This window comes from Talpa europaea, assembly GCF_964194135.1.
Source record: "Talpa europaea genome assembly, chromosome: 13".
Classification (NCBI taxonomy): domain Eukaryota; kingdom Metazoa; phylum Chordata; class Mammalia; order Eulipotyphla; family Talpidae; genus Talpa; species Talpa europaea.
In genome coordinates this window covers 82,174,907-82,192,945 of record NC_140080.1, presented here as the reverse complement: position 1 = coordinate 82,192,945, position 18,039 = coordinate 82,174,907, and the positions used below count along the sequence as shown (strand labels likewise).

At 37.5% G+C, this 18,039-nt stretch overlaps 1 protein-coding gene across 1 annotated transcript; it reads right to left on the bottom strand.

The window, feature by feature from the left end:
• Positions 1-6,796: 6,796 nt before the first annotated feature.
• SKA1 (spindle and kinetochore associated complex subunit 1) lies at positions 6,797-17,312 on the bottom strand (the record flags this gene model as incomplete). The annotated part of the gene is made up of 6 exons (XM_084252436.1): positions 6,797-6,945; positions 7,683-7,852; positions 11,251-11,388; positions 14,511-14,608; positions 16,173-16,297; positions 17,225-17,312. The coding sequence occupies 6 exons, from the start codon at positions 17,310-17,312 to the stop codon at positions 6,797-6,799; spliced, it is 768 nt and encodes a 255-aa protein (XP_084108562.1).
• Positions 17,313-18,039: the final 727 nt, after the last annotated feature.

Here is an 18,039-nt window from a genome sequence, read left to right as displayed (position 1 = left end):
AGCCAAGTTTTTCTTAAACAATTATTTTTTTTTTAAGATTTATTTATTTATTTACACAAGCACTGGGCACAGTCAGAGGTGTGGGAGGGTGAGAGAATTCACCAGAGCCAAAGCAGAGAGCAGAACAGGCAGAGTGAGGAAGGACACCGCTGAGGGGAGCAGTGGGCGGTAGGAGAGGTCTGCGCGCCATGTGGGACCCTCGCCTGGCAGCCGGGGATCGAACCGGTGCTGCAGAGGCTGTGGGCAGCCTCGCAACCCAGTGCTCAACTGCTGCGCCACCGTGGAGGCCCAAACAATTATTTTAAAAGAGAATCTTCTGTTGCATCACCTAGCCATTGTATGATGAGTGAATCTGAAAGTCAACTTTAGCAAAGGAAGAATGGGAGCTAAGACTGGGCCTGACGCCTGGAGTTAACAGCAAGAGATGGTCAGACTTTGGGGAAGGCTGCCGGAGCCCTGACCATCTCCTGTGGGGTAAGAACATTGTTCAATATTAATCTCAAGCAGGTGCTCTATGCTCCCAAACTGGGAAATGTGGTGAATAGCTTGGCCTTGATTCTCCTCCAGCAGGTCAAGGAGGCAGAAAGCAAATGTCCTTCTCACTCCTCCCGCCATGGCAAAGGTCAGCTCACTTTCACAAATGGCAAAGGTGTCTGTGACCACGCAACTCTGAATCCAATCCCACCTCCGAGGAGAACCTCAGAATAGAAGAGAACCACCTACCTCCATGTCCTGCCCACACAGAATAGCAGAGGTTGGGTGTTCTGATGTAGGGAAACGAATAATTGTATGATTTATCATAATCTCTAACTTGGAAAAAGTTACCAGAAGCGAATCATTATTTCTAGCTTATCAATACCAAGAGCTGCTTCTAATAACACAAAGAACCAGAGAAGAAAAGAAAACCGATGGAGGTACTTCCCTCAATTATTATGCTTTGATAATGAAAATATAAACAAAAGCACAATTCTCTCAATATTCTTCCAAACTATAAACATGGGCCAGAATTGAAGCTAGGTATGTATGTGTCCTACGCGGAAAAAAAACCTCAAGTCCAAAATTCAAATGTCTAACACAGAAACTTGTGGCTCTCATTATCCTCTACTCTCCATAGGAAAACCTTAGTGGAACCCATTAAGACCCAACCACGTATCCCAACTACAAAATAAAGCTGCTTTAAATACAAAGATACACATAGATTAAAAATAAAGAGATGGAGAAAGATATAATTTGCTAATATAAGTTAAAACAAGCAGAAGTAGCTATATTAATTTCAGACAAAGTCAACTTCAGAACAAGGAAAATTATCAGGGTTAAAGATGGTCATTAATGGTAAAGGGCTCAGTTCTCCAAGAAGCTATAACAAGCTCTGATGTGAATGCACCTAGCAACAGAGAATCATGAAGCACTGACAGAATTGTAAGCAGAAATAGACAAAGCCACTATTATAGTTGGAGACTTCAATATCCCTCTATCAATAACCAACAGATGCAGGAAGCAGAATATCAATAAGGACATACTTGAGCTGAAGGCACCATTAATCAACTGGTTTTAATTTACATTTATAGAATACTTCATCAAACAACAGATTACACACTCAAGTTGAGATGGAATATTCAGGAAGATAGCACACATCCTGCCATAAATCATACTTCAGCAAACATAAAAGACATGGAATTAAACCAGAACTCAATAACAAAAAGGTAGTTGGAAAGTTCCAAAATAAATATCTGTAAATTGCATATCACTCTTCTAAATAATACATGGGTTTAAAAAAAAAGTCTCAAGAGAAATTTTAAGGAATTTGGAAATATTTTGGAAGGAAAATGAAAACACAACTTATCAAAATGTGAGGAATGCTGTAAAAGAAGGGCTTAAGGGAAATTTTAAAAGCTGCAGCCACCATGGGGAAAATTTGGCAGTTAATAAACAGAATGAAAAAACTGAACATGCAACTACTTCCAGGATCCAGCACTCTTGGAAACTGTACTCCACATAAATGATTACTTATGTCCACACAAAATCTGTACTGAAATGTTTATAGCAGTTTAATTCATGATGGCCACAAACTGGAAACAACTCAGATGTACATCAACACAAGGAATGATTAAACTATGGTATAGCCACACCTGGAATACTATACAACAATAAAAAGGCACAAACTGGTATTGTGTGTAACTACCTGGATGAATTTCCACAGCACTTATGCTGTATGAAACAAGTCAATCTCTGTAATTTCATACTGTATCATTTTACTCATGTAAGTCTTAAAACGATAAAATTATAGAAATATATAACAGATGAGTGGTTATCAGGGGTTAAAGAGGAAGTGGTGGGGTAAGGAGAGATCAGAGGCAGGAAGGGATTGTGACAGAATCTTGGTGGCTATAACAGGGTGATATGAGAGATCTTTGTGTTGATGGAAATAATTTCTTGATTCTGTCAATAATAATATCTTGATTCTGTCAATACCCTGATTGTAACTTTGCATGCACTATAGTTGCATAAGATATTAACATTGACATAAAGAATAAAGAAGACTCTGTATTGTTTCTTACAGCTACATGTGTACCAATAATATCAAAATAAAAAGTTTAAGTGTGGGTTACATGGGTGTATGCACTAGTCTATACTCTTTGATTTGTATCCTTAACATCTGTGCATTTCACTGTAGAAAACTGAGTCTCAATTTTAAATATGATGTAGCCTCCGAGATACCTATTTTACTGCTTTTTAATACACTAGAAGAAAAGAGTGTTCCTAAGGAAGCTGAGGTTCAACTTGTTAATATCGTAACTTCTCATTATACTTCTCTTGTGTGCTCTTTAGAGACTTTTGTCAACCTAACTTTGAGAGTTCAATATATTATTTCTGCTTTCTAATCATATAGTCTTGGCTCATTAGAGTATAATGCTGAAATATATCCAGATGGATTCCTCTGTATTTAAAGTAACCCGACTCTCCCACTACTTATATTAGTATACACATATATGAATTAATAGCAATGGTTTATTAGGAGATGGAATGTTTCATAAAAGAAGTCCTCTAATATTTTGAAACAAAATTGTATACTATAACATGTACTTCTATTAATGCACTACAGCAATTTCATTTACTGTTAGGTATAACATTTACACATTATAAAGTCTTAAAGCTACATCTAATAAAATAAATTTTAAAACAAAAGATGTTGCTCAAAAAAAGCATTTTCATAAAGATTCTTAAGTCAATGGGAGCTTCTTACTCTATTAATCATTAGTAACTTAGAATTTCAGTTATTTCTTGAAGTTTAATATTTTACAAATTCTGTTTTAAAGATGAGATTTCCATGTAGCTATCAGCAGAATATTCTTCACAGTTTTTTAATGATCCAAACAAAATATCCTTTCATTGCAACACAAATATATTTCCCACAGGTAACTCAGGATATTAGAATCATAAGATATTAAAACTAGGAGGTCCTTAGAAACATTTTTTTCTTCAAACTAGAAGGAAAATGCAGCTTGGAAAAATTAAGTCACTTGCCAATGCCAGGAACAGTTTCTCATTTAATACACAATCAGCAATTAGCTGTACAGCCCTATTAGTGACTGGGGACACAGCAGAGAACAAAAGGGGCAAAAACTGGCCTCAAGACTTTATATTCTAATGATGGGAGAAAGGCTAATAAATAAATACACAGACCATCAGAAAGATGTAAGTGCTGTGAAGGAAAATAAAGCAGAGGAAGGCCGATGTGTTGCAGATGGAAACTGTCATTTTACATATAGCCTGGTCTCCAAAGGCCTAAGTAATCAAAGGACATCTGAGCAGATATAAAAGAAGGAGGATCACACAGACAAAGGGCAAGGAACTTTCTCTGCAGAAGCAACAAGCAGTGTGAAGGTCTGAAGGATATGCATACATGGTCTGTTCCACAGCATGAAGGCCGGAGTGACTTAAGCAGAGCTGGGAAGTGGAAGTTGATGATACCATTGAAGGATCACAGGACGGATCCAGGAAGGGCAATGCAAACCTTCGTAATGACTTGGTTTTTACTCCGTAAAAGTGGTTTTGAAGTTTTTAGAGTAGAAAGGTAATATAATCTAACTTTGGTTTATGTGAAGAATAGAGAACAGAAAGGTAGGAACAGAGACCAGTTAGGGAGCTTTGAATAATCCAGGAGAAAGCTGCTTGGGCTAGGGTGACGGATATAATAGGGCTTGAGAAAAGGTTTCCTGTATATATTAAGATATTTGAAGAAAAAATGTTTCAAAAATTTATTTTGAAGGTAGAACCAAGAATGAATAAATGGCAGAGGTTGGCCTAGAACCCAGATTTCTGATGTTTAAGTGTTCTTTTTGACACATCATGTTGCTGAATTATTCTTTAAAGTTGAAGAGAGTATTCCCAGGAAATTTGATGTTTGAATATTAATTTAAGATCAGAATTGCAATTTTTTGCATGATGTTGAGACAGTTCACAATCACTACATCAGGAAAACTTTTATAATTAGTTGACCCATCAGAAAAAAGGAAATTTCAATTAATGAGCTTTTTAAGTCACTGTATCGACCACAGATTTAAAGTATTAGTCAAAAATGGTACTAAGGTTAAGATAAAGCAACAAGTAGGTTCTTAATGATAAAGATAAACCTGCATTAGAATGAAAATCTGTCCACATTAATCACCTATAGAGGCTATATCCTGCCTAAGTTCATGTGCAAACATAGTTTATTAAAACCATTTTTGTGTTCATTAAGAACGTTTTTCAGGGCCTCCCTGGTGGCACAAGGGGTTAAGCACCACACTATGAAGCAATCCGTGGCCTCTGCAGCACAAGTTCAATCCCTGCCCAGCCAGGGAGCAACCCACATGGCACAGCAGACCTCTCCTGCCTCACCTGCTGCTCCCCTCAGCAGTGTACTCTGGTCAATCTGCCTGTTCTGTTCCCCACTCTGTCTCTGGTGAATCCTCTCACCCCCCGCATCTCTGGCCTGTACCCCAGCTCTTGTATGGATAAATATTTAAAAAAAGGGAACATTTTTCAGATATCAAGCTTTATACACTACATATCATCTCTCCATGTATATTAGATGACAAATACATTGCTTTGTGGGTAATTATATTTACCTACAGCATAATTCAATAAACTCCTATCTTCACCCTTTTCATCTAATGCATGAAGTTCAAACACCCTGAGGTGCCGTGAGCCTTGCTAGGAAGAACAGATGCAGGTGGGCTGGATTTCAGCAGAGGGATGAAGTAGCATGTGAGCTCCTAACTGATCATTAGCAACTCTTCCTTCTTGCCCTACTTCACACTTCATCAGTCTACAAATTCTTATTAGTGTTTACATGAAATATCTAATCAGCGCACTTTTTCACAAGGGTGTTACAATTTTATTAGGGTAAATTTTAATCATTCATAAAATTAGAATACAATGCATACTATTATATATACTCCATCTATGTATATATCTCATTGCTGAACCATTTGAGAGCATTTTATTGACATCACACCCCTTAACCTTGGGATGCATCTGCAGAAAATAAAAATATTCATCCTACACAACCATAATACTATTATCATACCTAAGAAAATAAATGTTTTTGGCATCTATCTAATGTACACCTCATATTAAAATTTCCACAAATTTTCCCTAAATCTTTTCTTTTTCAATACAGAATCCAATCTAGGTTCATAGTTTAGATATGGTTGTGTGCCTACGCCTTTTATTTATTAATTTATTGGCTTGTTTTATTGTCATTTAAAAACAACTTTTAAAACACAACTTCTCTGCCAAAACAAGAAAGAAAAAAAGAAACAGACCCACAGAAATGGGACTCTTTGATAGTTCTGTAGCACATGTGTCTGGAATTCTCAGGCTCTGGCCTAGCTTAAGATGCCAAACTCAGGTCAACACAATATTCAAGAACACATGATGGGAGGCTATACTCTAAGTCTCTTTTACTATAGAACAAGATCCCTCTTTTATCTGTTATTGACCTGTGTGTAAAAGAGTGTGTTATTTAGGTTCTATCTGGATTTGTCTGATTGTTTCTTCATGATGGAATTTAGTATGTGTCTCTATCTCTGTGTTTACTATAAACTAGATGATAGTGCTAAGGTCTTAATTATATTCAGGCTTAATGTTTTTGACAATAATTCTTCATAGGTAGACTAAAGAGTCCCCCAAGTGCAGAAGAAAAACACAATTAAATTCTTACAATCCAACTACCCACTTTCCACAACCAGTAAACCTGCTGACACATGTTATTTTGTCAGCTTTTTCATCTAAATATACTTTTATTACAATTTCACTATAGGCCACAGATTGGTATATGTATGTATTTCAGGTAAGCTGTTCCCTTACAATATATGGGAAAGCAGAATAATCACATGGATGGGCTGCCTCCAAATACAAAATGGCATTGATGCAATTTAGACATTAATGACTCCTAATTCCAAAGGGCCCTGGTATCCTGAACCTTATCTTCTTGACCTTTTTCTTCTATTATCACATCTGCACTTGTCTTACTGGGGTCTATAGCACTGAGATGACTAAACACAAATACTAGACATGAACATATAGTTCCATCATATGCCTAGCACAAGGCTTATATAATGGATGGCTAAATATATCCCCATAGGAAGTAAATTTAAAAATACAGATGCTTTATTTTTAATAGTTGTATTTTTATAAGAAAAATAAGAGTATGAAAGTGAAAAATTATATATCAGAAATTATATATAAGGAAATTACAGAAATAGCATCTATAACCTACTCTTGGTCAGCTCAGTAGTTCTCAAGGGTCTCAGGTTATAACATATCGGGTAAGTCCTCCCCCTCGGACCTCTGATAACCTCCTGCAGTGTCGTAAAATATTCAGTATCACATGAAACCTCTTGTCAACTTTCAAAGCTGTGAACTCCTTGATGTCAGCTTCCACTATAAAATAATGACCTGAAAATAAAGATATTAATGCTAATTTTTATAAGAACGATTGCATCCTCAAGGCACTGAATTATAGACATGAATGGCATTAATCATTTTTACTATCATTATCCAACCAAAGTGAGAACGGATATTCATGTTCAAATAATAATTATTCTATCAACTAAAGTTGCATAATGCTTTCTATAGCATTTCACTAACTACTTGTTAAGGAGATTTTGAACAATTCACTTTTTAAGAAGCAACACGATACAGTGGTTAAGGGAAATCCACAGCAGCTCTACCACTTAATTGTCTGACCTTGAGCAAGTAGAGCTCTCTTGACTGCCTGCAAAAGGACATACCTTAGAAAATATCAGTACACTATGTGCCCCAAAGAAAGGGGGACCAATTGGTCTCATTACTACTCTAATTCTCAAAGCATTGAGTTAGTCCCATAATAGACCTTACAGCACTGTTTTTCAGACTCAACATTAAAACATTTGGGACCAGATAATTCTTTTTCAGGAGTCACCTTGTATATTTCCCAGGTTTCCATCTACCAGGTGCTCATAATAGCACCACCAAATGCAATTTTAACAGCCAAAAATGTCTTCAGAAAAGGCCAAATGTATCCTGGTGGGAAAAATACCCATGTTGAGAACTACACCTTTAGAATTTTCTAGAGTTGGCTTTGTTTCTCATGATTTAGTTACACTCCAAACAGTTGGCATGCACATATATATATGCTATCCCTTATGCTATACCTTTGGTATCCTTCGTTTCTTCATCCATAAATCTGTGATAGAGATTTCTGGCCACAGAACTCATAGACTTTTTTGGTTGATGTAGAATCTTATATTTTCCAAGTATTGCCTTGTTCATTTCTTTAATAACATCATTAATTTGACAGTAGGTTAAGCGGGATTTCATGTATCTGTAAAGCAGCATATGACCACATTTTTAAAAAGAATCATCATACAAGATTACTTTCTCTGAAAAACATTAAATATGAGGACTTTATATAGTGGCAAAGCTATTAGTGTTCTTTATAAAATATTTTTTGTCAGCTTCCAAGTAAACCTGATAAGTCTCAACAGCTAAAAAGTTAAAGAGACCACAATGGATCATGTTCCCCAGTGATACAGATGCATTAATCTCTACTCTCTACCTACAGAATTAATATTACAATTTAAAACAAGCTCTCAAATTCTGATTCAAATTGATCGATCAACTGCAAGAGTTTATGTAAACATTTTTTAATGTTGGTGAACAAGGAAAAGGAAAATGTAATCATAAATAAATGATACACTTTAAGTTTTCTGCAAAAACTATTCAGAGAGAGAAAGAAAAGGCAGAGGCGGAGAGGAAGATAGAGCAGAGAAGATGACAGTGCAGTGGGAGACTAAGGCCTGAGGGCATAGGACAGGGAAGGATGAGGGGGGTCTAAAGTTAAGCTGCAAGGTGGAGAACCAGCATGTAGTCACGCTTAACTTTATTACCCAGCTCAAATTCCCTTCAAGCACTGTCTCTACTCTAAATCCCACTCTTTCAATTCCATTTCACTCTTGCCTGTTATACTGGTCACTCGAATCTTAGAATATAAAAACGTGTGTGTGTGTGTGTGTGTGTGTGTGCTAATTCTGAGCAATCTGTATACTTCAAAAACAAATAATGATCGGCCTTAATTTTTCCCTTCAACAAACTGCATGCATTCTGCTAATCTCTGTCCTTTGCCTCTATTCAAAGGGGCAGTTTTCTAATCAAAACTTCCTTAACATAAAATAACATAGACATATTTAAAGGAAAATGTTCTTATTTCCAAAAACACTTCATTTTTACAATTCCCTTCTTTTCTAAATTCATTTTTGCCACTGCTTTTTCAAACCATGATTTCCAGACTGTTGATACTGATGGAGGACAAGAATAGAAATACTGGAAAGGAGGTGCCCCAAGACCAAACCCTGACTCACACAAGGACGTGGGGGTGAGGAGAATAACATGACCATTAACCCAGCCGTAGAGGTCAGGACCCTTAGGCACCAGTGCCTTATCACAAGGCATGAGACCCAAGCAGGATCAGACTGCTTTAGGGAGTGGAGCACAGACCTGAGGGTAAAGATATGGAGATTGAAACAACAAATGTTGGAGAGGATGTAGAGAGAAAGGAACTCTCCTGCACTGCTGGTGGGAGTGCAAACTGGTCCAACCACTACAGAAAGCTGTGTGGAGATTCCTCAACCTACCAAAGATAGAGCTTCCATATGATCCAGCAATTCCACTCCTAGGTATTTACCCAAAAGACACAGAAACATTAATTCCAAAGAGTACTTGCACTCCTATGTTTATAGCAGCACAATTTACAATAGCTAAGCTTTGGAAATAACCCAAATGCCCAAAAATAGATGACTGGATCAAGAAGATGTGGTACATATACACCATGGAATATTACTCAGCATTCAAAAAAGATAAACACATGCAATTTGCAGCAACATGGATGGCGCTGGAAGGGATCATGCTCAGTGAAATAAGCCAGAAAGAAAAAGAAAAATACCGGATGGTCTCACTCATAGCAGGAATCTAGAAAACCTAAATAAGGGACCAGGAAAAAGAATAACTATAAGAAAGAAAAAAATCAAAATCAATAAATGACTATGAACCAGAGACACACTTTGTGGGGGGTGCCAGGAAAGGAGGGATTGGGGTCAAAATCAGGGGGTTGCAATTGTATGGGAAATATAAAAATAAAAAAAAATTAAAAAAAAAAAAAGATATGGAGATTGGGCCCACCCTTGGAATCTCTGGTCCCTTTCTCATTTTGCCTGTTATCCAACATCAGCAACAAGCAGGCTACTCCATGAAGGAGTGACTCCTCCCAAAGAGAAATGGAATATATCAGTACAGTCTCTACACAGGCTCAGGCAGCACTTCCACTGCCCACCTGTGACTATGCAGGTGCCTCTTTTCACCAATTCTCTCCCTCTGCAAGGCAGCAGCTTCCTGCCTGCCTGTGACCTGTCAAGGCCGCCTGCCTGCAACCATGCAGGCCTGTCTTAGCAAAACCTGTCCCTTTTTCCTTTTCCTAATAAACCTGCGCTTTAAATATAACTAATGTCCCTGTCTCGTGGAGAAACTTACCTGGGGAACTCGTCACATGCTGCTGAAACGGGAGCTCTGGTGAAATCTTTCCCAGAGTGAACCCAAGGACCCTGCACTAACTCTGGAAAACTTCATCAATACCACAGCTCTCCACAATGTAATTCCTTTAAGACCTCCAAACTATCACCTTAATTTCCTAAACACCTGCCCACCAACCAGTCAATGGTTTCCACTTTAATTCCATTTTCAGTTTTAATTTAAAATAAAATAAAAAGCCCCCATTCTTAGAATACATTCTTTTGCATACTAAGCTTCTAACTTCTCTCATTCATTAGATAACCCCTTAGTTTAAATATGAATACCCTGCTATGACTATTCTAATTTCCTTCCTGTATCTCTTCATGGAAGGATTTTCTAAAAAGTCTTCTATTCCACTATTCCTCACAGACATTCGCTCTTCCGTTTAGCTCAGCCAATAAGCAACAACAATAAAGAATTTAAAAAAAAAAAAAAGCAACTGAAGAGATCAAGCAGAATTTTCAAAAATAAAGTTATCAGTAAAGGAAATGACCGAGTGATTTTAAAAATAGAAATTAAAGAGAAATGTTTGCCTCATTACTAGTCTCCAAATTGTGAAATATATATGCAAAATATGTATTTTTCAAGTGGCTATTAGGATATGAAAAGATGCTCCACATCATGTCATTAGGAAAGTGAAATTTAGAATGAGATATCATTATGCACCTATTCAAATAACTAAAATAGAAACAAAACTGGCAAAACTAAGTGCAGGTGAGAATGTAAAGCAACAGGAATTCTCATTCATTACTAGTTGGAATGGTACAGCCACTTAGGAAGACAGTTTGGCAATTTTTAACAAAGCTAAACATAGTCTTATCATGTGATTCAGCAATCATGCTCCTAGATATTTTAAATGAGTTGAAAACTTATGCCCATACAAAAACCTGTATATGAATATTAATAGTTACTTTATTCATTAAATTGCCCAAAATTGGAAGTAACCAAGATATCCTCCAATGGGGACTCAATAAGCAAATTATGATATATTCAAACAATGGAGTATTAGTCAGTTTCACAGTATAGTGTATAACTATTTTAGAAAAGATCAATATTTGAACATAGCATGTTATGATTAATATAATCAAGTTTTATAATTTAAGCATCATGTATGTTGATTATTAGAGTTGAACGCTAGAATTTCTTTTAAATACTTACGCAGGAATGGCATTAAACTCATCAGAAGTTACAAATGGCATTTCTTTAATAATTTTTTGTTCTTTGGGGGGCTTCTTTGTGGGAGCAGTTTGCTCAACTTTGACCGGTTCTTGAGGATCAAGATCTGATACGTTAACACTACATAACAGAGATACACAAATGCACAGGTCATCATCAGAAATCTGCAGCATTCTAGAAAATGCTCCCAACTGAAAATCATCAGTACCAAACATAATCCATTTTATAATTTTACAACCAACATTTTTTTCTATCTCTACCCCTACTGTTGATAAACATTTGAATAATGAAAACACCAAAAAATTAAGTTCCCTAATCTTCAGTAATATAATTGTATTTATATACTCAAAACATGGTGTATGTAGCATATATGCCTAAACATCTTCGTTAGTTATCTCGCTGGCTCCTCAAAATCAATAGGTGGAAAGTTGACCTTATATTAACCTCTAAACAGCTTCTCTTCCCTATTTCTGGGCATGCAAACATCAATTATTATCTTATACTCCTATTTTTCTAGTTTATTCAATCAGTCGCTGGCATCAGTCCCTGCCTGTTGCAGTCTGATTTTAGCTGCTGGCAATGAGCATGGGTCACCCCTGAATCAGTTCTGCTTAATTTTTTGGAGCTACTGAGAAGCCTAATATATTTCCTTACCCTCCTGGCAAATGGAGTCTATAAATAGACCATAGCTTCCATATTATTTAACTGCCAGGGAAGGAAGACTCCTGTTGTCACTGGCTTAACTGTTCCAAAAATGAGATAGGATAAAGGAGAGTAGATCCAATCTAGAGCAAGTAAATCTCAAGACAGATAGGAAGTGAGATTCCCGGATGATAATAGGTGAGCACCAGACAGAAGGCAATCAAGCCTGACAGGCCATGTACCTGAGAGGTGGCAGGTTGTAAGGATCCTAACATGAGTATCCATGGTAAACATGGCTAATTTTTACCTGAACTCATCCTTACCATATGCTAAGGAAGCTCGTGACTTTTCCTTCATGCCCTGCATATGTATCAACTGAAAATAACCATTTCAGCCTACAGCAAGGCTCTGTTTTGACCTAGCCCTAAAAGCTGAAGGTAGGTGACAGTAAGTATAGAAAAAAATTTCTCCTGTTCCCATGCCATGTTTCTGCTGCATGTCCAATGTCTGGCCCAGAGTATAAGCCTAGCAGGTATTCTACGATGACCTCCATTCCCAGCAATCACTCATGACCTTCCCATCTTCTTATAGGGAAACTGCAAGGTATGCTGACCTCTGTTGACCTTATCTTCCTCTGGAGACCTTCAACTGCCAGTGGTTAATAAGGCTGGTCTCCCACACAGTAAGATTCGCGCTTCCCTTTTAGTTCTCAGACTCAAGCAGTATATTATTATTTATGCATTATACATGCAAAGGTGTGATTATCATAAAAGCCAGGGCAGTGAATATCTCTTTAACAGAGGATCTACAGTAGACGCAGTTTAGGGTATTAGGAATGTCCTATTTCTTTTCTTTCCTTCTTTTTTTTTTTTAAGAATGTCCTATTTCTTAACCAAACTGGTAGATACATAGATGTGTGCTTTTTATTTTTCTTTAATTGACACAAATAATACTTTTAATCACATTTCTGGATCTATAATACATTTTAAAGGTTAAAGAAATTAAAGCAGTCATGGAATGTTTTTACATACTCAGATCAAATTTTAAAAATATTTTGGCACAGAGGCCTGGAGAGTTGAGAGTGGAGGAATACTAGAAAGATAAAACACAGGAGTCCTCAAGTCAGAAACACAGAATGACAAAAGATCTCATTCCAGCCAGGCAAGGAGAACAGAAGGGAGGACAGAAGCAGACAAAACTTAGCAGAGGCAGATGGGTGGTTGAGGGCTGTGAGGGAGTAGACAGGCTGAAATGCTGGTTCCTGTCTTGGTAATAGAGGATAAAAGTGGCAGGTGTGGACGGGTGAGTGAAAGGAAGCCAGTGAACTCCATCTTAACTATGCAAACTAGAAAGAACAGCTCATCATCAGAGTCCCACCTGGCAATTAAAAAAGAACTAGATGTCACACCCAGGCTGGAGTTGGACACCTGGGAGCATTAATAGGATGTCAGCTAATGTGCATAAAATGGAGCTTTAGAAGGAACAGAATGTGAGAGGCAGAGAAAAAGGAGGCTGCCACATTTGAGAAGTTGGTTGACAATTAAAAAAGCACAATGGTAGTACAGAAAACAAAGTTCTGAAACAAAAAGATGGACAGCAAAATGAAGTCTGAAAAGAATTGGGACTCAGAGGGATTTTGACCTCTGTGACCTTCAAGCAATCAGTCCACAAGAGTGGCAGCAATAGGAGTCAAAATCCAGGCTTTGGGCCTCCCTGGTGGCGCAAGGGGTTAAGCACTGCACTATGGAGCAATCCACAGGCTCAGCAGCATGAGTTCAATCCCCGGCTGGCCAGGGAGCAACCCACATGGCGAGGAAGACATCTCCTGTCTCGTCCACTGTTCCCCTCAGCAGTGTATTTCAGTCTGCTTTTTCTCTTCCCACTGTCTCTGGTGAATTCTCTCACCCCCTGCATCTCTGGCCTGCTTGTATGCATAAATAAAAAAATCTTTAAAAAAAAAAAAAAAAAAAAAAGCCGGGCTTTAGGGAATCTGGCAGAAAGAGAACACAAACATATATTGGCAGTGGATAGAGATAGGACTGAGGGGAAAAGCAGAGCTAAATTGTGCCTTTGGCTGTTTTTAAGCTGGGACCATCATGAAGCTTATTTTTACCCTTAGGCAATGGTTCTCAAGGGTCAGGGGAGATTCTTCCTAGTGGCCATCTAGCAATGTCTGGAGACCTTTTTCATTGTCACAACTGGGCAGCGGGAAAGGATGAGGAAATGCTTCTGATATCTAACTGGGATGTCCCTAAACCACCTGCTTTACAAAGAATTATCAAGCCTAAAATATCAATAGAAACAACAGGACAAACTCTGCTTTAAGGAAAAGAAAAGAGAAAAAAATAGAAAAGAGAACCTGGAGACTAACCCTTAGAAAAGAGGAATGACAATTTCCTCAGTGATAGCAGGAATAGGAAACTGATGAAGACAGGTGGAAACATTATTTCCAGTGTGACAAAAGAGTGGATCGTCCCTAGCAAAACTGCAAGGATATGAAAAAGCAAAGACTTGAGTATTTGTTTTCATCAGCTTATAAATCCACAATGAATTATAAATCAACAATGAATTATAGCACAATGAATTATAAATACACTTACACACTCTGAGTTACTGTTACTTGAGGCAAATGGGGAGGAATGTTTTCTTTGAGATGTTCCACATCTTTGTAATCTTCTTCAAGAGATTCACAGAGTTCCTAAAATTTAAACAATGCTCACAAATAAGCATCCACCCTGCCTGTGTTAAAAGACATTATAAAAGCACATGGAAGACTGAGCCACAATCACAATGATTACAATTGTTCAGAACACAGAATGAGGTGAAAAAAGCAATGAATGCAAAAACATATTAAAAGTTTTTTGGTTTTAAAGCTGGTTTGGCATGGCTATCTTATTTTTCTCTACTGGATTTTTCTGAGAACAATTATCATCATATCACAACAGGCAGGGCTAACATTTAAGTCTTTCTAAAATACTATGATCTTGGGAGGCAACTAAAAAATACAGGGAAGATTTATGCATGTCATTCTGATAAATTGCTTTTGTCTTAGCAAGTGCTTTTGTCTCAGCACTAGTGACAAAGCAAGTAAGGATGCTGACTAGAATGACGTCCATGGCTAACATGCATGCCATTTCAGCTTAGGAAACAATTCAACTTTATCATAATCTCTTGTTTTTCTTTTATCTTTCTTTTATCTTTTAACTTTCACTAATACTAGAGGCTAGGAATTTGCACAATTTAATAAAGAAAATATTCTGTTCCTCTGGATTCTAGCCATCTGAGTCTCAATAAAAATGTGAACAAAAATTCCAAATACCCTTCAATTCTGTGCTGAACACTCTCTGGACCCCACACCAAATCTGGGCATTCTCAGGCAGGTTAGAATTAAAACAAATACTGGCTTCTGGTTTGAATTTACATGCCATCTTTCTTTTAGAGAGTTAAATAATGTTCATAAATACTAATTTCATTTTTTGACTAACAGGCATAATCATGTCCACTCTTGTAGTTTAAGTCTTTGCAGACCTTAAGGATTATAAGGCTGAAAGGAGCCACAAGGCCAGCTTGTTCAGTCCTGTTACTGACCATGTTAACAGCTCTGATAACAGAATGAGGTAATCATTGTTCAGGTTAAGCATTTTCCCATCAGGAAGTATACAAGCACTTTTATTCATCATGGTCAATCAGAAAGGCCTGATTTAGAACAAGATATGCATGTGGATGAAGTTCAAGTTTTGCTCTACTCAAGAATCATAACATTTTACAGAAATAGAGAAATGCAGAAATTGAAGGACCTAAGAAATAGTTCAGTATGATCCATTATTTTTCAAAGGAGGACCCTGAGACTCCAGGAGGTAAAATGACTAAAATGACTTTCTCAAGATGGCAGAGGGTGTTAAATGCAGCCAGGGTACAAATCTACATCTTCTCACCCCAAGGGAGGTGTTCCTTCCACACCACCCAACCAGGAGATCAATTTGTCTAAATCAAATCTACCAAGAATTATTTAGGAAATCTTCTTTTTTAGTGAAGTTCAATTCTATTGATTACCAGCATGAAAAAAATACTTGAGAAGCTCAAGAGTACTTTATACTGGAAAAATGCAAATGGCACGCTATACCATTCATAATGTAGCAGGCTAGAATATTTTAATCTTAAAGAACCTTTAAGAATTCCCTGGTGATTTTGTATTTATTCAATTTAGCTGAGGGTGTTTGAATTTATTGCTTTTTTGTTTCTTCACTAGAATATTCTATTACCTTGAGTGAACTGTTGGTTTGTTCTTGATACTGAATTTCCAATTCCAATTTATTTAAAAGTTCATTTACTACAATGATCTCGTCTCCTATTTTATTTAATATAGTCATCAAGGTAGGTTCTTGACCTATTAATAAACAAAAAATAAAATGGAAAAGTAAAGCATATGGTAAAGTCATAACATATATGTACCCACTGAACATCTGGAACACAGCTTAATGTTAAAGAGACACTTAACGTGGAAAAAGGACAATTGCTTCAGCCCCTAAGACCTATCTCCATCAATAATCTTAAAATCTTATTTTTTAGTCATTAGGCAATGGAAGAGGTATGTACCAAGTACCAGGTGTCTTCTGAGTCTTTAGTTTCTGGCAAATTTCTCCACTATAATAAAACATCTAGAAATACTGGATAAAATAAATACCTTTCTATGTGCATGGCTGAGTTTTTGTGAGAATGAAGTAAATTCCAAAAAAAGAAGCACTGATTAGGCACTAGTAGTTAGTTGACACTGTAGCTGCCCTAATCCTGGGAATGTGGACAATGCCGGAGAGAGGTCTTCAGTCTCAGAAATTTAATACATTTGGGTTTAAGAACTATAAACTCTGGGACTTCAAAGCACAGGGCATTGTACATCAGAATCCCAAATGAGGCCGACACAGCGTCATGAGGTGTATTTTCAGCAAAAAGTGCAAACTTGAAAATCCTAATCACAAGACAGGGAGATAAGCACAGACTGGCCCTCAGGTGTAGATGGAGGTGGAAAATAGCTTCTCTTCAGAATTTGTAAAAGAGGCTTGGGATTCTCAGGGCTTGGGGTTTTATACTTACACTAGGCAGTTTAAGTTACTGAGAAAGTAACTTGAAACATCACAGGTTAGTGAAAACTAATTAGTATGGAGGTGCCTAACAGTAACACAGTAACGTTTATAAAATAGCATCCTCTCCTACTGCCAACCCCACCTCCTTCCACCTCTCTAGTTTTATAGATTTGCGAATGAGAAATCAGTCTCCTCCCCAGAAATAAGATATTACTGGAATCTGTTTTACTTACTACAATTTCTTAATGAGAGGGTTTTTTTGATATTGCCAATCTTTTCATTAATATAAAAGCATAATTGTTCCAGATCTGAGGAAGTCATCCTTCAAGACTCTGAAGAAAAAAGATAAGACACATTTATTAAAAAAGAAAAATCTGGACAAATTTCTGTTCACTTTCCAAATCCAAGAATGGTAAATACCCAGTAAATCACATCACCCTGGAAATTAAAAAACTCAAAAGCAATTCCTTTCAATTCTACAAAACTCAGTTTCTAATGAAAATTCAGTACTACTTGTCTTAGAGCTGGTGTAATCAATGCATTCCAAACTTAGTCTAAACCTAAGTCACTTCCTTATAGACTGGGGAAAGAAAATGCACCATTTAAAGAAACTGGTCTTCTCCTTTTTTTTTTTTTTTAAAGATTTATTTATTTATTTATACATACAAGCATTGGGTACAGTCAGAAGCGCGGGAGGGTGAGAGAATTTAGCAGAGCCAGAGCTGGGAGCAGAGCAGGCAGAAGGACCGAAGTACACTGCTGAGGGGAGCAGCGGGCGGCAGGAGAGGTCTGCGCGCCATGTGGGACCCCCCTCCGGTGGCCGGGGAGCAGCTGGGGATCGAACCGGCGCCGCAGAGGCTGCGGGCAGCTTCGCAACCCAGCGCTCAACCGCTGCGCCACCGGGGAGGCCCTGGTCTTTTCTTTAAAAACGCAAAAGACACACTATTTTTAACAACAACAAAGTAGAAAGTTCAAAGGAACAGGTCCAGGTAAGCATGTCTCCTGAGCGGAGGGAAGGAGGCAGCAGGGCAGAGGTTTGGGGCTTCAG